Here is a 26,989-nt window from a genome sequence, read left to right on the forward strand (position 1 = left end):
CCAACCTTTGCCAAAGCTCTATGCTCCACCAACAAACCTCTCATTAAAATCTATACAGCCAAAAACCTAGCTGGAGAATCCTTTTTCTCAAACTATATAGGCAAAATCTGGAATATACTACCACATAAATTAACATCTCCTTCAGCCCTGTCTCGGTTTAAAAAAAATACTAAAAACTCACTTATCCAACAAATGGCTGTGCCCTTGGTCTGCTCCTGACTAAACCGTCTCTCTCAGACAGTACTAATACCTCTACTTCTTTGATACTAACACTACGCTTACTATAGGTCAATTAGCTCTGATGACAAACAAGAACAGTTGATCCTAAAAATAACCATGTCAATCTACACTGAAATTGCATAATGTAAAAGTTCTCTCATTTCTCTATTCTATGCCTAACTGCACTTTATTTTAATTTTATCATTCCTTATAGAAAATGTTTAAGATCTCATGATGTATTAATTATGTTTTACTACCATATGTTCTTTTATAATAACTGAATAACTGGTTATTTAGTTTACATATAGGTTACTGATTGTTTAAACGCTATTATCTAGTACTTGTATCACACTGTGTTGTCAACCTTAATATAATGTTTTTAAACTGTATGTTGTATTTGGAGCTTTTCTTCCCTGGCCTCCTCTGAAAAAGAACATGTATCCGGCCAGAATTTCCCATAATCAAATGTAAAATAATAAAATAATATAAATATATATATATATATATATATATATATATATATATATATATATATATATATATATACTTACACACACACACACACACACACACACACACACACACACACACACACACACACAAGCACACACACACACATATATATATATATATATATATATATAGAGAGAGAGAGAGATTGGTGTGCTACTGTATGCACTAACTCATAAATTCTCCAGGCATCACTGACAATCAAATGTACAAGTTTACTGCTGTGAATACCTAACTACAAAGCCGTACTAAACTTGGCTATTAAATTTATGAAACTACACTTGCATTGCATGATACCAGTATAATCGCTCACTAGTAGGTTCATAGGTACCTACTAGGCTTTTGATCCATTAGGATCCTTAAAAGCCTAGCCATTCATTCCAAAGAAGTTTTTAGCCTTTGTATTTTAAGTGTGAATAACCCAGGGTCTTTGTATTTAAAGAACGAATAGCCCAGAGACAGGCAGGCATTTGCATCTCCCCCCCCATCCATAAGCATAAAGCTGACAAACTAAGAGAGAACTTATGGTTTCCTCACTCCTCCTTGTAAATCTCTATCCATTAGAAAGCAAGTCCTATAGTTTATCATCTTATGCAGATAAAAAGCTATACAGGACTTGCATAAATACAGATAAAAAAATTGCATTTGTGCCTGTTTATAAATATACCTGGAAACGAGTGTCTAACAATTTTCCCATTTTCATTATGTGACTGCAAGCTTATAACTCAGCTTCATAAGTATTGCATACTCTTCTGTTTTTATTGCTGCCCATGACGCAGGTTGTGGCTGAAAAAGATGCATGGGCTTGCCCAGCTAGTCTAGTTAATGAACTGCAAAGTAAAAATATAGGAAAAGCTAAAGATATTAAACATACGTACCAGCCCCACAAAATATTGTATTTACCTATTTGTTTTTATTTTGGTAAAGGACAGAATTTAAAGTTGTTATTATTATTCATAAAAAAATAAATAAACAACAACATATGTGTGTGTCTGGCTGTGAGCAGTTTTAGTCAGTAGACAGCCACTGCTCCCCCACTATGTGCAAATCCAGTACGAATTTTCCAAAATACCCTGCGTCTCCTCTGTTTTCCATAACATGACATGACAGAACTTTTACAAGAATAGTTTGTTTTGAACAATCCTGTTAAATCTCATTTTCATCAATTCATTCTAGCACTGATACGTTTATTCAAGGATAGTTCTGTGGGTAACTGTCCAATAGTACTATTCAGAGTTTTTCTAATTTTAAAGGAAAAAGTGTAAATTTTATCTTCACTATTCAACATAGTATTCAGTGATTCCTTCATATGTCTCTTGAAGGTTTGTACAAATATTGCAGCAAAACCATTAGTTGTCAAATACCCTGATGTAATAATGAAATATATAATATCAATTTTTCTTAATGGAATGACAATATCCTTCTATTTTGCACCAGGCTCAGCTGTCAGTAATGATATGTTCAGATAAAGCATAAACAAAAAGCTGATAGCTTGTACTATAGTAGAGATAAATCTATTATAGCATAGCTTGGTGTAATTTGTATTGGTATTTCTCATGATGCTATGTTTATTCTTCCTGTGTTTCCCGAAGCTAACTCTGTCTTTCTTGATGTGTGGATATATTTTCAAGCTCTCTGTATTACTTTGCTTCAGTTTTCTGACTTCTAAATGAATAATTTTACATTGTAGCTTGCCAGTAAGCCTGTGCTGGGCCTAAAAATGGAACAAAGAACCAGCCCACCACCCCAGTTATCAAAAGATGAAATTAATCAAAAAATGAGATGTGACATGAAATACTTACAGACTTTTTTGAATGTGCTTCCACCACAGCCATGAATATATTATTCATAAATAGCCCTATGAAATGTATATGTCATATTTTCCAATATTCACCTAGAAATTCCCATTGCTATTATGGTGGTAGTGCATTGCATTTTCTGCTCTGTTTAGGCTGGCATACATTCATTCTTTACATAGGCTTTCAGTTACTTTGTATGTAGCAGACTACTACATGACTTTCTAACTAGTGCTTTAATTTTAACAACAGCAGGGTGATGGATATGGGATGCATCCAAAACAGTACTCCTCAGTTTCCATGGAGTGATAACTGAAGTCCTCCATGGGATGCACTATTTTACCCTTAGAAGCTCAAAACCCCTTTTACGGATCATTTATTTTTTTCCTGAATATGGTTTTATTCATTTTCTTTAATTCACGTGTTCAAAAAAGTAAGATATAGTGATTAAGTTCAAAATTTGTACACATACATAATATATCCAAAACGTGTTGATACATACAGTATTTGGTAGTACACTGTAAGTATAGCAAATAGTGTAGCACATAAGTTTAGTGTAGAAGATATGCATAAAAAAGTAAGAAAACACAACCAAACTATATACAATATTTACATATGGTGCCCCAAAGACAGAGGTATCAATTACAAGGTTCGAGTAACCTAAAGAATTGAGATTCAGCTTGGCTATATTTACAAAAATCATAGTATTTGAGATAATATGTTTTCTTTTTTTGACTGTGTATAATTAATTTGTGGGAAGATATGTACTTAAGTGCCATATTTTTAAAACCAATCCAGGAAAATCGTGAATGATCTAACTAATTTTGCATTATATATAATCTGACTAGAGCAAAAAGTGTGATTAGTATATGTAGTGTTTGCTTGTATAATTTAATTGAGTTAATATTCAGTAATGCAAATTCCCATGAGAGAGTTGTTTTCTCATAGCCCATTTTTTCCAGATTTACTCTGAGGGCACACCAAAGTTTATAGGGGCACTTATAGCTCCAGAAAATATATAATAAATCATCATTCGGACAACAACATGATGGACAACTAGAAGGGATTTCAGGACTGTAAGCAACTGAATTTAGTTGGGGTTAAGTAAGCATTATTGTTTATCATTAATTGTGTATAAATAAGTTTCTTGAAGGATGTAAGTTTGAAAGTATTTTAATGCCTTGCAGTTTCTGCTCCATAGAATAATTTTCTGTCTTAAGGTGCCAATAATATGAATATACCAGGGATGATTGATATCTAATATTATTTATTAATTTGTACACATGCGGCAACATATTTTTTTCAGTAATAGGAATTTTCATATTGTTTTAAACAATTTTAAATCATTCTCATTAGGTATTAAGGTAAGAATTAAAGGGGAACCCAGATATAACATCTGTCTTAATATGATTATATTTTTACATATAATTTCTAAACTCCCATACACATTTTCAATCCAACTGGCTATAATGAAACTCATAAATATTGACAATTCTTCCTCTATTCTAGAACAGTTAGAGGTGCTGTCATGTTTTGGTTTGGCTTTAATGTCTTGGAAATATACTTTAACAAAAGTGTTCTCACAATCTGGAATTACTTCTGTGGATTTATCTGAAATACAGGTAACAAAATTATTGAGGATTCCATCTGCACTATCAAGACTCTTTCAAACCCTGTGTTCTGTTTGATAATCATAGGCTGATGTTCTCTGGATATTCTTACAGCCATCATATGTAAATTGTTATGCTCCCTTTACAATATGAATAATAGTTAGTGATTAGTAAACAACTTGAAATTTGTACCCTAGAAGTATTGATTCAATTTATTAAAAGCAGAAATCAAAGCTTTTCCTTACCAATCTGAGAAAAGTTTTTCCCAGCAGGACAAAGAGTCCTTGGTGTATTTGCAATTGCGCTTTCATCCAGTGAAGACATAAGATATTATATCGCTACATTAGTAATTCAGACAGAGGTATCACATTCAAATGGCATTGCAAAATCTTGATCATAATGTCTGAATACGTTTTGTAATTTTTGCTTAAGTTGATATCCTTGCCGTTCCTCGTTTTCTTTCAGCAATCTATACAAAACCTTATTTAGATTAGGCAGATTATTGCCATAATAATTAATCAAACTAAGAAAGGTCTGTAACTATTCTCAAATTAGAGTATACCTCATTAATTACCTGCGTAAGAGTGAATTCCTTGCCTGTTGGGTGCTTTCTTCAAGTATTCAACCTACAACTTGACAGCTACACATTCTGATTTTCTAACTCTTGGTTTACAGTCTTGCAATGCTTGCAATACTTCATGTAAGTTACTGAGATGCTCATTTTTTTCTGTCCTCACAGTAATCATCCAATCATTTATTTATTATTTATTTGTTTACCAGGGTGGTCTGACTGTGTCTAGAAAACCCGTTTTCAGCAGAGGGTCGGGGAGAAAAGCTCCACATACAATACAATACGGTATAGTCCAAAACAATGCAAGCAACATGAGAAATACTATACAAAAATAAGCTGAAGGAATGTAAACTATGTTTCAAGATATACTCCACATCTAGACTATTCTAAAGAGTTAAACATTATAAACAAGTATAGTCACTCTCACCGTATACATAGCCTATGAGTACATAGTGTCCAAAAGTAGTATGTAGGTAGTGCAGTGTATGACACTGACTGTTATAGTACATGCAAAAATAGAATCATGGTTTCAGTTAGGAAAATAGCCAGAAAGTTAGTGATGCAGAAAGATAGTGAGAGAGTTAAGAAGAATACAGACATTACAGCCTGAGCAGTAGCTTAAGATATGGTATAGAAACAGAGAAGGAATTAGGAGAGCCTTAGGATCTTGCAGACTGTGAGGGAGTGAAATGTGACAGAAGTGAGGATGAGGCTAGTGTGAAGGAAGAGGAAGACCTGAGGATTAGGCAGACTTTATGCAGGAGTAGAGCCATGTATTTTTGAGATGATTTTTTAAAGTGGCTTGAAGTGGGTTAGGCCAGGCATAGACCTGGTAGCTAGAGGTAGTGAATTCCATAGTATACAGACAGAGTGTGAATATAGAGAGTGACCTGGTTTTCTTGTGGATTTTGAGATAGCTAAGAGATTTTTGTCTTCTGATTGTAGGGATCGATTTGGTGTGTAAGGTTTCACTAGATTGGCTAGTGCTGGGCAGGCAGAATGCTAGAAAATAAGGTTGTGCAAGGTGGATAGCTGAATAAAGGCAAGTTGTTTGGGGAGTTCAAACCAGTTTAATTCTAGTAACGCTTTACAGTGTTATGTGTGATATTTAATGTTTGTGGCAAACTTTGCAACTTTGTTGTAGCACTGTCCCATCTTGCTTAGGGTAGAAGTTTGTAAGTTAGTTAGAAAAGGGGCACTGTAAAGAAGGGAGGGGAAATAAAAATGTTTTTGCAAGGGTAGTTTTGGTTGCTGTAGTAAAGAAATGTGTATTTCTATATAGGAGTCCCAGTTTTTGATGAGTTTTATTTATATTTTGCTGTACATGGGGGTCAAATGAAAGTTTATTCTCAATGATAACTCCTAGAAGTTTGGTTTCCTGTACTGTTTCTATGACAGTGTTGTCAGGTGCAAGGATGTTGAAATAATCAGTGACTGGGGAGGTGTTTTAGGGGTGAAAGAGTACTAGTTTAGTCTTCTTTGGATTAAGAAAGAGTTGGGCATTTCTTAGCCAGGATTCAACTGCAGTAAAGGACTGTTGAGTTTTTGAAAGTAGTTCTGGCAGTGATTGAGCAGTACAGATTATGGTGGAATCATCAGCATTTTGCATGAGGGTCCCAGGGTGAGAGGCAGTATGAAGCTTGTTTGTGAAAATGTTGAAGAGTAGGGGTCCTAGGATGGAGCCTTGAGGGACTCCAATGGGGTTGTAGAGAAAGGGAGAGAGTTCATTGGACCATTTCACTGCTTGTTTACGATCCTTGAGGTTGTTCTGAAACCATTTTACTGTGTTATGTGAGAAGCCTAAGTTAGACAGTGTGTTCAATAGTAAGAGGTGAGACACTGTGTCAAAGACCTTGGAGACATCAGGGAGTACTGAGGTGGTATAGCATCCTGCATCTCTGGCGTTGTTCATGGTGTCTGTAAAAGATAATAGGGTTCTAGCTGTGCTGTGGTTGGGTTGGAAGCCATGTTGGGTTTTGGTTAAAAGATTATTTTGCAATAGGTATTGCATTACCTGCTGATGGATACCTCTCTTGGGAATTTTGGATATGGGTGACAAGATGAATATAGGATGGAAATTGAATGGTTCAAATGAGTTCCCTCCTTTGTGGATGGGGGTGATGTGAGATTGTTTTCATATGGTAGGTACTTCTGCTTCAGATAAAGATCTATTTATAAGGATACTGATGGGTAGACGATTGAGTTAGCAGCCAGTTTGAGGTAGTTTGGTGGAAGATTATCAGCTGAGGTGGAGCTTTTACTTTGTAGCGGTTTCTTAATGGTGTCAGTGGGTATGGGCTGAAATAAGAATGGGGTTTATATGACATTTTGTTGAGTGGAGAGTTATTAATGAAAAGATTAGACGTACTTGATTGTATAAGGTTGGTGTCTAAATAGGTTGAAGGGTGGGGGGATCCAGCATTTGGGGTGTTAGTTAGTAGGTCTGATATTGATATTATGAAGTGCTTGTTAAAGTTTTTGGCTATTTCTGATGGAGGGGTGTCAGGTGATAGGGTGTGGTCTCTGTTCCAGAGTTAAGTAGCAAAGATACGGAGTGCAAATTTGTGGGGGGTTGATTTTATGCTGGAGTCGAAGCTGGGATTAGTATGACTTCATACCTCTGTTGATTAGTTTTGTTACTGTCCCTTTGCTTCCTCAGGTGTTAACATTCCTTAGAGATCCATGGTGCTGAGTTCTTTTTGCTTCTTTTCATACGAATGGGGGCTAGGGTATGAAGTATGTGAAGGAAAGCATTATTAAAGTATAGTACAGCATCAATAATGGGTAGTCATTTAAGGGGTGTCCAGTCTATTTCATATAGGAGGTTTTTGAATTTATGCTGACAAATATTAGTCAAATTCCTAACTGATTTTACAGTGTGTGCTTCTAGTTGTTAGCAGTTTGTTCTAAGGGAATAAGCTGGCAGATGATCGCTCAGGGAACTAGACAGTGTACTAGAAGAGGGGTAATTGGTGGGGTGGGATACTAGGATCCAGTCTAAGGTGGACTGGCAGTTAAGATCTTTGCTATATCTTGTTGGAGTATTGATAAGCTGAGAAAAAACATACAGATTTATATGGTTTGTGGGGGAGTTGAAAGCTATCATTTGCCAATCTATATTTACATCTCCTGAGATTATTGTTTCGAGGATTATTGTTTGGGATGTCCAGATTAAAATATTTTCCAACACAGGTATATTGTGACATGGTGGGATATATATTACTATTATGCAAATTCTTTTTGATATGTTGAGGTTCAAAAAAGAGATTAATACCTCAGCACTAGAAAAGATGAATATATTACTGGTGTAGGGTGTGATGTTGAGTGTAGAGGGATATAGAAGGGCTATCCCTCCACCTTTTTTTAGATCTATCTCTTCTGGTTATTGCAAAGTTTGGAGGTATTATTTCTGAGTCTTTTACATTGTGGTGTAGCCATGTTTCTGTAAGGGCTAGTATGTCAGGTTTATTTTGATCAATCCAGGCAAGCAGTGGGGCTATTTTATTAAATATACTTCTAAGGTTCAGTGTAAGTATGTTTAAATATTTGGGGGTTACTCTTGTGGTTAGGATTCGAGGGTGGGCCTGGGTTAGGATGTATGTCTCCACATTTGAGTAGATAGGTAATGAGAAATGAGTACCATGGGAGGTGTTTTTCATTCCTAGGTGATGGTACTGATGTCAAGAGTGCTTTCATAGAAGGTGAGGAGGCCAATTTGTGACTTGAATAATATGGGAGGGTACAGGGGAAACACTGGGAGGAGACATGTGAGAAGCTGTGTTGTTTATTGGGGAAATAGTTGGAGGAGGTTGTTGAAGTGTCCTGGAGTGTGGGGGTATGCAAGGATATAGTAGTATAGAGGTTGAGAATTAAGAACATAGAGGTTAGACAGGTTAGAATGAGCATGTCAACTGTGATGGTGGGTTTAAAAATAGTAAAAGTGGTATTTATGTGTTAGAGTGTAATATCAGGTGTAAATAGAGATGCATGTTATCTAGTTATATGTGAGCAGCTTAAGGCAAGGCTGTAAATGTTTTGACTTCAGGTTGGGCTTTTACAATTTGGTTAGGTGCTTTGCTTTGTGGTTTGTGATAAGAAGGGATGGGAGAGATGTGATTGGTCAGTAATAAAATTATTGTGCAATGTTAGTTTGATGTGTGTATAGTAGAAGAAAAGGGGGTAAGCCTGGAGTTAATGCAAGATAGTTTGAGATGGTGATTGTATCGTGTTGGTGAAGCAGAGTATGATGCAAATAATTATAGTAGGGGGGATGAGAATTCAAGGTGATGGATGTAAGGGGAAAGCCGGTATGTTTGGTTAAATAAAAATAGTTAAGGTGTGAAGGAAATCTTGGTGTGGGCAAGGTAGAGTTGGATATAATTGGATAATAGGAATGACAGGGAGTGGTTTGCTTGTGATATGAGTAGATGTGCTTGGGATGGGTGGGATATGGGGGCAGGGCAGGGGAGCAGAGTGAGCAAAGTAAACGGAGTAGGAAGACCACCCCCCACAGATGGTTTACCACCAAAAACACACAGTGAGGTAGAATGCTCATAGATACAAAGACAAGGTATCTGAACTCTAAATACTTAACTTGAGTCACAGCATTTAATTTTATGGTTATGGGCTTTTCATTATCTTTCCAGGGATATATTACACTGATAACAGTAAAATATGCTAAAGTGTTAATTTAGCTTCATCTTCAGCAGTAAAAGGCCTGTGAGTGTGAGTGAGTAAGTGGGCATGGGGGTAAAATTCAACACTACAAAATAGAACACACTAATGCATGACTTAACAGGTGAAGTTATTAGTTTGAGTCCTGGAAATTGCCTTACATAGATTTAACTCAATGTATTGTTCCTTGTGAACATTTGCAACTGCAGGTGAAATTCAGCTGTGCAAGTTCTTTAGGTAGTGGGATATAATAACTTTTGCAGCAGAAATAGTCAGACTTTCTATGTGCTTGGTTCACTGGGAGAGACAGAAAGAAAAGTTAAGTTAATAAGGATTGCTTGATGGTTGAACTAGATAGGTAAAATACTACTTGTTGATACTCAGCCACATTAAGTAATGTTTAGCAAACAAGAATAGTGCGCTATATTTCACAGTTGTGTATTTCTGCTTTATAGCCTTTAAACAGGAAAAGAGGGAAGCTAACAAGAGATATTTGTAGATATGCAAGTTTGGGATTGCTAAAAACAAAAATGATGGCTTCCACAGTATAGAAGGACAGAAAGAAAAATAAACTAAACTAACAAGAGATATGTGTTTGCATGCGAGTGTGGGGTTACTGAGATGTAGGTTTCCAGATGTTAGAGGGACAGGTGGAACACCTGTCTGTTAGTTCCCATGCTTTGCTACAGGGAGACTATGTTAAAGTGATATACAATCTAAACACTTCAGAGCAGACAGCTCTACTGATAATCAGTACACCATTCATATAAATTTCTCATAACATTTTCATTGTTAATCATTTCAGTTCCTGGGCCACTTTACATAATGCCAAACAGTGTCATGTTGGAAAGTCTCCAGACTCCTTCAGGGTCACCAGCTCTGAGCCATCTGGAAAGTCCAACACCCCTCACTTAACTATAGTCTTTGTCACCAGTCCTGTCTTCTGACAGACAAGGGGAGATTCATATTTCCCCCTTCAGTGAAGCATATCTCTTTTATTCATAGCATAGCCCTTGCCTAGCCAATCCATCTTTCAGATGTGAGTAAAAGGCCAACATCCCTTTATCTGTCAGGTGCAATCTGTTCACCTGACACATCTGTGATCCCTTAGCCATGTTATCTGGGTGTGCTATATAAAAGCCCCACATCTCTGTCACAGATTTACTCATCACATTATTCATTTACTTATATGTTAACTAGGGTAGAGAGTTGATCTACATGGACCTATTTCAAACTCATCCCAGGAGCACTGTATAGTTAGTTGACTTAGCCAAATGAGCCTAAGGGAGTTAAACCATGGACTACAAGACGCAGTTCATCCTGGATGCATTCTGTCTACCACTCAAACTGACCTGGTCCCATTTCATCTAAGTCTCTGCACCACCTCTGACCATAATAACTGCTCCTGGGGTCGTTGCTTTTTCTTGGATCACACTTTGTCTGATTAATAATTCCTTGATTGGCATATGACCTGTATTGTTGTTACCAGGTACAAAAAAATTAAAATTGCATCTGTCTTCTTCCAAAATATGCTATGATACTTAAACTGTACCAGTCTCATGCAAGAAAACCCTAACTATTTGACGTCAAGGTGACAAAGCCTTATAGCTGCCACTCCCTCTTCACATTGTAGCCATCACAACCTTTTAATATATTAATGTCTAATGGTAATGATTATCCTTGTACTGTGAAAATAAAGAAAACACAGTTAAAGCACTAGACTTTGACCATCCAAGTTGTTTGTCCCTTGTGTCACTGCTGCACATTAGACATGTGTAGCTGTCCCTATCTGAAAAGAATGTGATGTGTACTTGTCCGTTCCAAGCCACATGTCTCTGATACTTTCCACAGTTTGGCACTTGCTTGATATTGTGTAAGATGTTCTCCCTGTTGATGACCAGAGAAGGGGCCTTGCACCATACCCCTTTTTGCTTGTACTGGCATAGTACTTGTATTATGTTCCACTGGATGCCTACATGTGGCTTAAGCCACACTCATTGACCCCGTTCTTCTTGATCCTTCACTATGACTGTGTTGAATTCTAATGCCAAAACTGGCACCCTTTCTCTGCCCTACACCTCCCAGTTTTGCACATAATTTACTGAAGATACTCACTGCTTGATAACATTTCCATATGTCTACCTGACCCAGTGAAAGAAAGTAATCCAAATAACATCCTATTTTATCCCTGCCCACCTCTCCTCTCAGCTTGGGTATCCCCAACTGTCTCCACCAGCATCTAGGTGACTTACCAATCATAGGTCATCTGAGTTATAGTCTGGACATTATATCTGTGTACCACTGAGCTGGGTAAATATTAGCATAACTTTGCACTGATGTTTCAAGCTAAATGATCCCCATTTGTTTACACAATCCATCCACGGAAACCCTTTTTCCTTTTTTTTTTTGCACATGTCTTCAGGATGTCACTTCAACCATGACAATCATCTAGAGCCAAGGTTCACACTGCCAGGTGGCTAGCCCTGCCACTGATGTACTTCTAAACAACACACTCAAAATGCACACTCACAACCGTGGCCAGTTTAGTATCCAGTACAAGTATACAAATAGATTCAAATGATTGAATTTCCAATATTCTTTGAAAAAAATGTGGAACTGAAATTATGATGAATGGCAATATGTTATACATAAATAGGGCTTGACCTTTATTAATCATTGCATACATTTAAGGATTTACTATGAAACATAGTTTTGCCACATTTAGCATGATGAAACAAGCCTCTCCAAAGGGAAAAGTTCCATCCCTCAGTACCATCTCACACTCTGATACTGTATGTCAGGTGTTTTAATTAAATTAATATCTAGATATCCACGTTTGAATATGGACTGCCCATAACTTGCACACTTTCAGTTATAATCATTAATGTTCTACAAATTGCAGAAATCATTTAGTTCATATCCCTTCCCAAAAGCCAAGAGGATCACTGCAGTACTAAGAGTAAGGCCAAGAGGTTACCCATCTCCACAACAGCATCATTACTCTTGAGCAACCTAGCATATAGGCTTATCAACACCAGTAACTGTCTGCTGCTTTACCACAGATTACTTTACCAGGAACACCCTACAGCCTTAAAGTTTAATTCCTTGCAACTTATAAGTCTCCTTTCATTAAAAATACCACTGAGAAAGCTCTCCAACCTCACCCCATCAAACTGGAATACTATACCTGACAATATTCAGAGACTCGGTAATACTCTACCTGACAATATTCAGAGACTCAGTAATACTCTACCTGACAATATTCAGAGACTCGGTAATACTCTACCTGACAATATTCAGAGACTCGGTAATACTCTACCTGACAATATTCAGAGACTCAGTAATACTCTACCTGACAATATTCAGAGACTCGGTAATACTCTACCTGACAATATTCAGAGACTCGGTAATACTCTACCTGACAATATTCAGAGACTCGGTAATACTCTACCTGACAATATTCAGAGACTCGGTAATACTCTACCTGACAATATTCAGAGACTCGGTAATACTCTACCTGACAATATTCAGAGACTCAGTAATACTCTACCTGACAATATTCAGAGACTCGGTAATACTCTACCTGACAATATTCAGAGACTCAGTAATACTCTACCTGACAATATTCAGAGACTCGGTAATACTCTACCTGACAATATTCAGAGACTCTGTGATACTCTACCTGACAATATTCAGAGACTCGGTAATACTCTACCTGACAATATTCAGAGACTCGGTGATACTCTACCTGACAATATTCAGAGACTCGGTAATACTCTACCTGACAATATTCAGAGACTCGGTGATACTCTACCTGACAATATTCAGAGACTCGGTAATACTCTACCTGACAATATTCAGAGACTCGGTGATACTCTACCTGACAATATTCAGAGACTCGGTAATACTCTACCTGACAATATTCAGAGACTCGGTAATACTCTACCTGACAATATTCAGAGACTCGGTGATACTCTACCTGACAATATTCAGAGACTCAGTAATACTGGCAGCTTCAAGAAAAGCCTTAAGAACTACTTGGTAAAAGAAAATGAATGCAATTGTTTCAGACACAGAGGTTAGCCATGAAGAACATTACATAACTGTCCATGTTCAACATCTACAGACCTGCACTAAATGGTACTCAGCATAAGGATGTATATAGTGATGCCGGAAGGAGTGACCGTTTAGCTTTATATAACAGCTTTGCATTATATACATTTGTACTTTTGCCATTTTTTTTCTGTTGTCAACATTGTAATTACTTGCCACTAGAATTTAGCTATGTTCACCTTAAGTTTAGTATTTTTAATTTAATTTGATACATATCCACAGAATGTCAACGTAGTATGTGCAGATATGTCTATTATACTTATTTGTTACCTCAGCGGTAAGTTTAGCTTGCTAAGTGTTGCATTATTTTCCTGTGCTAATCTGCTAGACTCTACTCTCCAGCCTTAAAACCTAGGATATTCTGTTTTACTACAACATAAGGAATTGCTGCTAAAGTATGGATTAGATTCACCCAAGCACAATTTGTGAGAGATGCCTCTACACTAGGAATCTGGAATCCTTGCTCTCTTGTGCACAAAACAATAACACTAAATAGGTTGTCAGCTCACATACTACACCTCCTATGCAAACCAGGCACTCAGCACATAAATCATCATACTCGTCGGTATCACCAGAAACCTTACTAACCACCAGAGATCGTCCAAACACAAACATGCTACACATAATATAGCACCTACAGCACTCAATACACATAAAAACACAAGCACCAGTGCCTTACCAAATAAACCCCTAAGGTAAAGCACATCTAAACCAAATATTTTAGTCATAGGTGATTTCAGTGTGAGACACACAGATGTCCCACTCACCAGGCTGGACAAAGAGAAGGTTAAAGTCAGCTGTCTGAGAGGTGACAGGATCTGTCAGATCACACATGCACTCAAGTCTCTCAACAAAAAGTATTGTTATAACTCCGTCAGAGTTCATGTTGGTGTGAATTACTTGAGATGTACCTCACTGCACTATATAAAGAGAGGCATGATTGTGCTCTATGAATATGTGTCCCAGGCAGGTATGTCCCTAGCCTTGAGCAGCATTCTACCCTCACCTAGCATGAAACCACAATATAAACAAAAAATGACTGACTTCAACAATTGGCTTAGTTGCTGGTGTCATTCTAAGGGGATCCAGTTCCTGTCAGCCTAGGATGACATGGTTGATAGAACACTCTGCTTTGCCAGAGATGGTCTTCATCTGTCACCTCTAGGTTTTGGTTACTGGCTGGGACACTTGTCTCCCCCACAGTGCCTTTTTTTTAGGCAAAGTCTCATAAACAAAATTTCCGACATAAAGATATCACTCACAAATAAATGAGATGTTATGCTGCTAAACACTAGGAGTTTAAATCAGAAACTGCACTCTCCCCAGTGGATGTTAACATCTGTGCAGTCACAGAAACTTGGTTTAGGGCCTCAGAGAGTACCCCAGCCTTGCAAGACTACAATGCCTTCCATACTTTCAGACCACAAAAAGAATGTGTGAGAACCAAAGGAGGAGGAGCATCTATCTTTATCAAAGATAAATACACCTCTAGACTGGTTAGACAGGAAAACTCCATGGAGTTACTCCAAGTTCAACTAACTGTGGGTTAACCACCTTCAGATCATCTTTAGCTATAGGCCCCGTCAATGAACCAAGATACCCACACTGTTTATTTGAACCTACTCAAGTCAAATTGCAATCAAACACTCTAGTCATGGGCGATTTTCACTATCCCTCCATTGACTGGAGAACTTATATGAGTACCAACATGCTCGTTTGTGGACTTTATTAACACTAATACCCTGGAACAAATAGTATGCAACCCCACAAGAAGGACAAATATTCTCGACCTGGTCCTCACCAGCATGAGTCACCACCACAAGTATAGGACCCTCACTAGTTAAATGTGATCATATATCAGTCACATTTGAAGTAGCTATATAACATCTGAACCCCTCTTAGATGAAATCAGGCTAAATAATTTCACCCAAGCTAATTATACCCTCCTAAGGGATGGCATAAGTAATTTTCAAGCTCCTGTTCCAACAGATGGCATTGATAACTGTACTAAGGTATACACAAATGCCCTGTAGAAACACTTATACAAATGTATTGAGAAAACTATACCTGATAGGATCAAAACAAGATCCTCAAAATAAAAACAAGCCTCCCTGGTAGACATCTAGCATTAATAAGTTATACAACAAGAGGAAGAAGTTGATGTCTAAGAATAAAAAAGAGGTCCCAGCACTGGAAGAACACCCTCCTTTGCTTGAAAAAACAAAAAGACAGCTTGTAAAATCCTCTAAGGGCAACTTTGAAAAAATTACCAACCATAGCTAAGGATAACCATAAGGCATTCTTCAGCTATATTCGTAACCTAAAAGGTATAACCCAAACGTGTGCTGAACTAGTTGTGGATGGCATCACACATACTGATCCTGTGAAAATAGCTAACCTATTAGCTGACAGGTTTGGTGAAAATTTCACTCCCTGTCCCCTCCAAACATTCCACAAAGCATTCCCACTACATTTCTCCCACTTGCATCTCCAAAGAATGTCATCAATGCTCTCTCCTAGGCCAAAAACACAGCCTCTATGGGACCGAATGGCATCCCAGTTTGCATTTTAAATGTTCTAAAACATGAGTTAGCAGCTCCGTTAGGTATTCTCTTCAACCACAGCCTGACTACTGGTTTTGTCCCTGCTGAATAGTAAACAGCAACCATCATCCCCCTTCATAAAGGGAGTACAGCAACAGACTCTAGGAACTACAGACCCATAAGCTTAACCAACCTTATATGTAAGGCCATGGAACAAATCACCATGGACCTTATAAATAAGGATATGGGTGATCACCAAATCCTTGATCTGACACAATTTGGTTTTTTTTTCAAAGGCAGATCAAGCCTGTTAAACCTGGTGGACGTCTGTGAAAATGTCAACGGAGCCATAGACAAAGGAAAATCTGTGAATACAACCTACCTTGACTTTTCCAAAGCCTTCGAAGCAATCCCACATTTGGGCATCATTGATAAACTCTCCCAGTTAAATATCAACCCTTATGTCATCAGGTGGGTTGCTAACTGTCTCACCAACAGATCAAACTCAAAGTTGGAGACTTTACTTCAACCAGCAGACCTGTCACCACTGTGGTTTCACAGAGGTCAGTGCTGGGCCCCTTATTGTTTAGAATATACTTTTCTGAAGTTTAGGCCAAAACAGACTAGCTGTGGCTGAAAGTTTGCTAATGACTGCAAATTAGGTGCAATCATTGAATCCCCAAACAATGTCAATATACTTCAAGAGGGACTTAAATCAGTCATTGGTGCCAAAGCCATGGACTCAAACTCATTGCAAAAAAAAGCATCATCATTCCCTTCAGTAAAACTGATGTCTCTGCAGACTATCATAGAAATAATAATACCCTAAGTGTCAACTCAGTAGTGAGAGACTTGGGAATATAAGTTGACTGTAGCCTAAACTTTGACCATTGTATGTCTACTATGGTAAGGAAGACATTCTACATCATACACTTCACTAGCAAAAGCATTGCCTCAAGAGTGAAAGTCATAACACCCCTGTACTCGACATTCATCAGGCCAATAATTGAGTGCAATGCTCCCTTTGGTACGTACCTTAACAAGCACCTGCAGCAACTTGTTAGACCTCAGAGATTTCTAACCAAGAAAATTCAGGGTCTCCGGCACATGTCATACATTGACAGACTGAAGTCACTGTCACTGTACTCACTAGCATGCAGACTACTTAGAGGAGACTTGTCCCTTAGCCTACAGTGCAATTCCGGATCCAAACCTAATGGAAATGCTGCACATCCACAAGTCAAATGAGACAAGGGTCACCTGCTCCAGGGTCCTTAACCTGGCCTGCTACATTAATAGGACCGTTGGAGAGACAGATATGTCTCTCAGAGGTTGCCACTCCTCTGGAATAGGCTACCAGTTCACATCAAACAAAACCCCTCTATGACCCTGTTTAAACATATCCTGGATGGGAAACCATAAATTCCTGCCAGGGATTTCACCTATGACCATTCTAGATATGAGCAGTCATTGCTAACTAAGATCTCGAGTTTAGGCAAGATCCTTTATATTGTGTTTCTCTAGTATTATATTGGGCAAAAACAGCTAAGCTTATAAAGACCTTTGGGTCAATAGCCCAGTAACCACCTATGAACCTATGACATTTTGCTCAAAAGTCAATATGAGATAGCATAGACAATCCTTCCATTTGGATCAAGGACTCCTATATGATTTTTCCTTTTCTCATATTATCCAGGAAGTGCTTAGGAAAGGCACAAGAATACAAAATGCATCTACTTCTGATAACTTCAATTATTAAAGAAAAACATAAGTGTATCACAAGCCAGATAAAAAAAAAATCAGTGGTATAAAAATAATAAAAAAGTTAATATACGATCATTCTGGATAGAATCCATATCAGTTTTATTAAAACTGTTCTATGAGCTCTGAGCCTTCTTTGTGTTCTATATGAGATTATTTAAATATAATAACTTATGCCTTTGCAACATATACTGTACGCAGCATCTGAAACACAAGCTTACTAACATATTTGATAACTTTCTTTCAGGAAGGACTAAAGGCTAAACACATTATTTAGTCCTTTGTTTTCATGGACTTGAAGATAAATATGCCATGTTACTTCCATCCTTAATAGAACATTAAGATCTATTGCCACCTGGTATTAAGACATTTTGTTCATCTAATATCCAGCTAGAAGGGAAAACAGATATATTATCACTTTTTAATGCAAGCCAATGAATTAATGGATGCAACTTGTGCAATTTCCCAGATATGTTTTTATATTCTTACACAAAAAGTCCTTAAAGTTTTGTCCACATACATGAGACACATATTCAGGGATCATGCTTACAACCTAGCTATAATTGTTCAAATAGTTAATGTAATAACAGTTTTGTAAAACTGAGTGTAGAAACATGCTTGTTTTCCATATATGTTTATACATACTGCAGTGTTAATGTGGGTATTTACCCTGTACTTTTGAATGGCCTCTACACACCATACCGTAAGGTTTCTTTAACCATTCCCTTAGGTTGCAGTATATCCAGACTATTCTTTCTTTCCTAACATCTGAAATATTTGCATTTGATGAAAATACATGCCAAAGTCTCTGCATAACCATCGATTGAATAAGTTATCATAAATCTAGATTTTAATGGCATACTAGAGTTTTGCTACCTTTGTACAGTAACATGCTCTGTAGCATGTGTCTTTAATTGCATTACTATGTTCCTGTTATAACCTCTGTTGTAAGAGTGTTTTCTTGAACTACACTGTTGTATAAAGATTCATTTCTGTTAATACATTTTGTGTGCATAATTTGCACCTTTAGCATATAATTATTTGGGTATGAAAGGTGACAACTAGTGTTGTGTAAAATAGTATTACGGTCAGCAATTTTCTCATATAATCTAGTTTTAACATGGAGCCCTCATTAAAAATCAACACAAATAAAAATGACATTTCACAGTAATAAATTACAATTTCTAAAAGTAAAAACTATCACTAATATTCAACTGCCAAACTAAATAATAATATCATCAATAAAACATGCAAGATAATAAATAATAGCTAAAAGAATTTGAATCCAGAAATTAAAAAAAAAAAAAAAAAAACGGTTAATATAATCATTCAAAAAATAAATAAGCAGACCTATATGAAAGAAATAGTCTCTTCTATAGCTGTGCAATACTTCTGATGGCATTCAGAATTTTTATAAAACAAAATATTTCTTGAAAAGACAACTCTAATAATGTTAATATTTCAATTTTGGATCCTAAATATTTGCTCTTGATAATAATTTCTGCTATATTTGAAACCGATTAATGTGAAAAATAACTACATAAACATTTGACATCAGTAGTCAGTGAAAATATTTGTACTTTCGCAAAAGTACTGAACAATATAAATTTTTTAAAAATGTGGAATTGCAACAAGAAGTGGTCTTAAAAAAGAGTGTAAAGCCATTAAAAATAGTTGATATAGAAGGGATAATATATTCAATTGGGTCTAAAAATTAAGAGGAAATTTGTCAAAGTGTATGCAGCAGAGATATTACGTATTATTTTATGGTCAACTACATTCTTTGTAGCATTTTCCCACACCTAGTAAACAATTTCTCCCTAGCTATGATATCTTCACTCATCTTAATGCTAGATTCAGTGGTACCTTCTAAAATGTGTTTCATGAGGTCAGTACTGCTCGGCAAGCAATGATCATTAATATGCAGTTATTGCAGACTTATCAGAGGAGGTCTCTGAGAATTATCAGAGTAAGGAAATGATAAGGGAACTAAGTGGTTTTAAGCTAGGAGCAGCAACCATCAAAATGGTCACCTGTGACATTCAAACAAATTATCAGGGCAAACTACAGGAATTATATGCAGTAGCCGTCACATTTCAAGAGCAGTAACCACACATACGAATGTATCCAAAGTCAGTCCTGCAATGAAATCTACAGTCAAATGGAAAGAAAGACGTGAGAAAGCTGCTGGCAATCCTGAAGTTAAATATGCACTCAAACAGAATAGCAAGAAAGCCACTAGACTTAAAGTCTATGGAATTGTATGTAATTATTTATTTGTTTACTATTTGGTAACCAGGCAGGCAGACTGTCAAGAAACACATTTCAGCCACAACCTGGGCTCAGAGACAATAGACAGCACAAGCAGAATTACGTTATGAACATCAAATTTGATAGAGTGTTAACTTTAAGTAGTTGTAAAACTTCAGAAACTTCATATACAGTTGAACATTTTGATAAAACAGAATGTTATACAGTTGTTGAACATTTTTTAATAAAGTAGCAGGTTTATATTACGTTTAATTATCTAACATGGATAGCAATACAGTTTGGTTACATAAAATGCCTTCTTAAAGGTCTAAAACTAAATTTTCCAGAAAAAAATCAAATGGAAGTGAGAAAAATACAGATTTATAGAGACAAGACAAGAGACTAAGAAGAGAACACTGCATTAAGGAGAATTAAATAGAAGAAAAAACTGTTAAGAGACAGTAAGCATTTTTAACATCTTAAGCCTTTTAAAAATTATATCCATTACCCTTAAAACACTTAAAAGCAACATTGTTCAGGAGGTGCAAATACTTCCTGTCCTTTGGGATGAATCAGTCTGGGATCCACTTGTTTCAAGAAACCTTTTGTTTAAATGTCCTCCATTACATCTCTCCCTCATTGTAAAGGCCTTTTCCAAGCTACCACCTGCATCATCTGAACAGCTTATCATAAGAAATAAGAATGATCTATTGCTATGTGGATTTAAAAAAAATCTTGAGAACATTTTGAGGAATATTATAAAAGCATCTTACCAGTAAGTATAGCTACCAGCAGCAATGATGGTTTCATTTTCTCGGTAAGATTTAGTAATGCACCTTTCAAATCATTTCCACTGCAATCAGAAAACAAGACAGCCTGCATCACTATAACACAGGTATAGCACAAGGCATCTGTAGGCATTTTTTCAGAATCATCTAACTGCACCATATTAACTAAACATTTGTTTATTAGAACTAGTACACCCATCAAAACATATTTTAAAATTATTGCGATAGTTACTAACAATATTACCTCAGTTTATATGCAACAGCTACTGTTCTATAGAAGTGTAGAGCACCCAAACTGTAAATTAAGTTAAATCCTAATGTAATTTGGGCCAGGTGCCCTTTCAGCAGACCACGGCCTTGTCACAAAGGCTGTCATTACTGATGTTTTCAAAACTTTTTATCTGGTAATCCTAACTTCTTACTGACAGAGCTCATATGTGCAAGCATAACATAAAAAAATGATTGTGATGGCCAGAAAATTATTTCAGAGGGAAATATTAATGTCATACATGACATGACTTTAACATATTTATTTCTGTTCACTTTAGGACCCACATAAGGCTCCATTGTAGAGCAGCTGCCATTCTTTCCTTTCTTTAATTGTACCTGTACAACTATTCCACCTTACTTCTCTCTTATCTTTGTCGGTGATATCATTATCTTTCAGCATTATTCTGATCTGACAGATGCAACAGGGCTCGATCAGAATATGCTCACAATGCAGAAGACTGGTTAAGAATTAACAAATTCTTCTCAACACACATTAAACCTGCTGTCTACACCTCAGGATGTAAAGATGGCACAGATAATCCCTTAGAAAATGATTAGAAACACAAACAAAAATTATTGAAAATAATTTGCAGAGGCAGTATTCCACAAACATGATCTATAGAATTACAGTAACTTGAAACAATGCAGAAAAACATAGGAGGGAATTCAATAAAGCCTACATGGAGTGATTTGCTGTGTAAGCATAGTGCACGGACCCAACACAGAACATAGCCGCCGAGCAATCCCATAAACAGGATGGAGGGGTGTACATGAGCATGCAGACACGAAAATGTCTGTGGAATTCAAATCACCTCATAAGCTGGTGAAATCCATGCAAATGAGATTGATTTGCAATCCAATAAGCAGGAAGGCAGCCATGTAGGTGCCATGTTGGTGTTAGAAATGTATGCGTACTGTGTAACAGAATGTAAAATTTAAACAGGGGCTGCTATAAAAACCCAAATAAAAAAGGTGGCTATTGCACTATAGGCATGCAAATGGCCAAAACTATGGCCAGTGAGTCCAAAAAGCAATTCAAATCAACAAGCAATAATTTTTTAATACATATATTACATTTGCATGGCACACAGTGATGTGCAAACATGCCATTATGCAAAAAAATATATTTAAAAAGTGTAAAAAATGAGAAGTAGGCATTTGCAAAAAATATTGCATTATAGTGCCCAGCATGCAAAGTCTTACAATGGCAGGTCTCAGTGGTTTCTACAGAGGCAGGCCCTGGAGTAATGAAGTATCCAGGGTATACTCAATTAGCTGTATGTAAATAAGCTGGGGTTACTGAATAGCAAAAAGGGCCACTGTGTCTGCAGACACAATCCATGATAGGGCTAGAACTGTGTAGGTAGTAGTACAGCAGGCAGCTGACATCAAAGGGGGGGGGTGTCACGCTATGTGTATGTGGACTGGAGCTCAGTGGCACCTATTTGTGCTCAGTTAAGCACAGCTAAGCAGAGGGAGGGGTGTGTCCAATGCTGCTGAGCTGTTTAGTTCTGTGGCATGTGTTTTAGTTGGTTTAAGAAAAACTGAGTGTGCCCGTGCAGATGGGAGTGTCCAAACTGATGAGCACTGTTTGTACTAGTGCTTCGGGTTTGGACGCTGTGCCCCCAGTGCTTAGCAGTGAAAGAATTAAAAAAAAAATAAATAAATAAATAATAAAAAAAAGGAAATAGCTAGGGGAAGCCAATTAAGTAGAAATGACTGATAAGCCCTGTTCAATAGACACTGGCCCATTCAAAACCCCAATGATATACCTGTCAGGTGGAATGCATCATAGTGAGCCAATCACGCAGGCTGCATCTGCAGCACACCACTATAAAGTATGCATGCACCCTTAAATCTGATTTTTCCCACATACTCTGCACCATTGGAGTACACACTTGGGAATTTTAACTGACAAAATGATAGGGGCTGCTGCTGCTCGGCTACATCTGTATGTGCTAGAGGCTGAAATCAGTGATGATGCTGATGCTGACAATAGGCCCAGACTGAGAAGTATAAGAGTGTTCAGGCCCAGGGTAACCTTCCGGGCGCTACATGAACTGGAGATTGTAGAGCACTATAGGGTGGACAGAGACATACTACAAGAACTCACTGAACTCTGCTGCCCTCAACTCAGACCCAAAGCCAACAGAGGGGAACCCATTCCCAGTGGAAACAAAGGTATGTGTAGCCCTTAGAATATTAGCTACAGGTACTTTCCAAAGACAAACTGGAGACATTAATAGGGGTGTCACAGGCATCTGCAGTCAGAGTAGTCCACCAGTTCCTGGATGGCATGCAAGCACATGCCAGTGAGCACATTTATTTACCCCGTGCCACTGAGGACAGGGTCAGCAATATATGTCTCTTTCACCATGTAGCACACTACCCTGAGGTACTGGGTGCCATAGACTGCACTCATGTCTGCATCAAAGCACCACCCGGTGATGAGGGTAGAGTCTACATCAATGGCAAGGGGTATCACTCCATCAACTGCCAGGTCGTGTGCAATGCCCAGGGCATTATCATGAATGTGTGTGCCAGCAGCTCTGGCAGTTATCACAACTCCCACATCTGGTATGTATCACAGCTGTACCAGACATTTACCAGGTAGGACATTCTGTACGGCCATCTACTGGGGGATGCTGGCTATGCACTGGAACCGTGGATGATGACACCCATCAGAAATGCACACACACCTACTGAAGAATACCATAATGAGGCACACGCACAAACTAGGGACATCATAGAACATGTGTTGGGCTGCTCAAGTCATGGTTTTGCTGCCTCGATATATCTGGTGGAGCCCTGCAGTACTCTCCAGCCACATGTGCACACATCTTCACAGTATGCACCATGCTGCACAATATGATCCTGTGGAAACAGCTGAGGCAGGGACATTACAGGGAAGGGACACACAGCCACCCACCAATGTCAAGGTCTCCACAACCACAGGGGGACCCTGAGGAGGAATCCCCTGAGCCTGTCCCTGTAGGTGTGCCAGTATGCCCTGGCCTTGGCAAAGAGGCAGTGCATAGCATATGCATTGACATCCTAGGGCCCGAGGGACTGACACCTCACTCCGACTCACATACATAGTAAAAAGGATGCCAGCCATGCCACACAGCCTGTACCTTGCCATGCACTGGCTGTGTACTGCATGCATCTGACACAGCTGACCCTGAAGCACTGTGATCTCAACTGCTGCATGCACAAGGTATGTCACTCTTCTTTACAACAAATGTATGGGGTACTAGACTATGGTACCATATGTATGGACCTGCTGCATGTATGCTAGGGAATATAGTGGGTGACAGGGAAACCTGCAGACAACTGACAGCTATGTGGGACAACAGGATTTCTCAGCCCAATACTGGCCATCCCATAATATGCAGTAGGCCCCAAGGTAGGAAAACCCACTGCACTAAGTGAGGGAAATGAGAAACAGTGGGGTCATAGGACAGATGCATGACTGTCAATGCTAGAGTTTCCTACCCCTAACACACCCATATTCCCATACAACTGCAGTAACATTATGTTTGCAAGGTAATAGCAGCAGACCACACAATCCCCAGGCTGTCCTGATCAACCTGGTGACATGCTCCATTTACACAATATGCAAATGTCAATGTGCTATGTGTGTCTGTACTTGATAGTGTCAGGTATTATTCCACACGTCAGGTGGCTGTTGTGGCTTAGTGGGCTAAGTACATTACCATGGTTGATGGTGTTCATGGTTCGAGACTGGCTGTGCCACTATTTTGCGTGTGAGCTACACTTATGGTAGGAGTTCTACAGGCTGTCCATATGTCACTATTTTTAATTGCAAGAAAGATGGACAAAGACAGAGATAATGGAGGGGCAGGGTGCCACAGATAGCTCTGAGTTACCTACATGGTGGCTAGTAGAACAGAAGTTTGTAACAAGTCAGAGTAGCAGCAGGATGTCAAGGCTGTCACATAACTTTGTCAATACTTACAACAAGTTAGTGGGCACCAGCACACCTGTCAAATGACAGAGTTTCGCAGAATGTTTTTGCCTCATATGTCTGCTCTGTATTCCATAACAGTGCAGTGTTATGGTAAACTAGTGGCAAATCAATTAAGGTTGACATTAGAAAATAATGACAGACAATTGAGATGCAGACTACATACTCTTCAGAAAATTCATGCTAATACAAAACCTTTTATTCGATCAACTGTCTATGTTTGTAAGAGCAATATTAACAAATTGTCCCTACTACTGAGCCTGTGTCCCATTTTTATACATGGCTTTGTCCAGATGTCTTGCTCTAACAGGTTGAGCAGTATGGGCACCATGTAGCATTATAATACCAATGCGACACAAACTGTCTGAGGACCAGAGCAGACATAGGGGCACAATGCTGGACTTCCTGCAAAACAGGTGTAGTCAGAGGTGTGAAGTCTGTAACCCTGTGTGTAGTGTTACTTCAAATACTCCAGTCACAGCAGACCTACAACTACATAGAGCTGCAACTGTGGACAAAGCCAGGAACAAGAGCGGGACCAAGGCTCACAGATAAAGAGAAGGATGAACTACTGGCCAGACAAATGTAGAAAGTACAGAGTTAACAGGTTGTGCAATAGCATGGGTTTCCTGCTCTATATGGAGTCAGTAACTCAAATGTCTGTCAGCAGTTCCTCACATCAGTCTATAATGATCTGCCACTGATGTGCCAGGAAATCACATTGCTATGTAAAACATACTAGACATAAGATGAAAAACCCTGTTTAGTCTAATACAATCTGTACACACCCTAGGTATGAGTCAGATATTATGGCTGTAGGGAGGTGCTGGACTGTATAATCAGGTGCAGCAGCCATCTGGCTGTAGCACACTAAATCCTGGACTGGAGTACAGGCAGGTCTGGACTGGAGTCCCCTTGTAAGTACTGATGGTCACACTGGGCATGCTCCTACACTTAATTTCAGCTTATATCTGAAGACTCATCTGCCTATAGAACTGAGATGTCAATATATCTCTGTGCATACAGATAGCTATCTATACCTGTCTTTCACTATCCCCATCAGACATGATTACCCTAATCTATTAGTATATGGCACATATACGATATATATCTATCTGTACAGTTTTATATACATATATATATATATACATTATTATAATTAAACTTCAAACACTGTAGCTTAGAAATAAAATGCGAAAGAGCCAATGATTAGTGTTTTCATCCCTTTAATAGTATTGGGACTTCATCAGATGAAATAAGATAAACTGCTTAAGCAATATATAGTAAAAATAGTGGAAGGTTAAATTTACATATAATCCAATAGCCATTCAGTAAGCTGGTGTAAAATAACAGTAAACAGTGGAATAAATGCACCAATGAAATGATTGCAATTATACATATTTAAATGATTGCAATTATACATATTTAAAATATGCTGTCAATACAAATGTTATGTTAGTTACTATATGCACCAATTTAACTTCTCCATTTTAATGCATATTTAATATTTAAGTTCTCATTAAGACCTGGTGGAGCATCCGCTCCAAGTCTAAATTGCCAGAGGAGTTCCCTCATTTCTAAGAGATTATTAGTATCACCAAATAATGCATTAACATTTTCTAACACAATAAACGTGAATTTAGTAAAATTAGGACATAGTTTACTGTGTTTTGCAAGTGCGTTGTGGAAGTCAGAGTTCCTAATTGCTGCACAATGCTCCTTTATCCTAGAAGAAAGCTTCCTCATTGTTTTTCCAATGTAAAAAGAGGAGCATGAAAGACAATTAACTGCATATATTGCATACATAGACTTACAGTTATAATGACATTTGAAGTTTATAGTAAACCCATTATGTCTAAATTTGTATATTGTTCCTGTGTTAATATAAGGACAAGC

General features: G+C 37.9%; 1 protein-coding gene across 1 annotated transcript in view; it reads right to left on the bottom strand.

Annotated features, from left to right (window-relative positions):
- IGSF5 (immunoglobulin superfamily member 5) overlaps positions 1–26,989 on the bottom strand; it is a 678,183-nt gene that overhangs the window by 582,112 nt on the left and 69,082 nt on the right. The window contains exon 2 of the mRNA XM_044071572.1: positions 20,821–20,900. Coding sequence (XP_043927507.1) covers positions 20,821–20,857 — 37 coding nt within the window. The 5' untranslated portion in view covers positions 20,858–20,900. The remainder of the gene's footprint in view (positions 1–20,820; positions 20,901–26,989) is intronic.

Source organism: Protopterus annectens, chromosome 5.part0, assembly GCF_019279795.1.
Source record: "Protopterus annectens isolate FY-2018-M chromosome 5.part0, PAN1.0, whole genome shotgun sequence".
Taxonomy (NCBI): Eukaryota; Metazoa; Chordata; order Ceratodontiformes; family Protopteridae; genus Protopterus; species Protopterus annectens.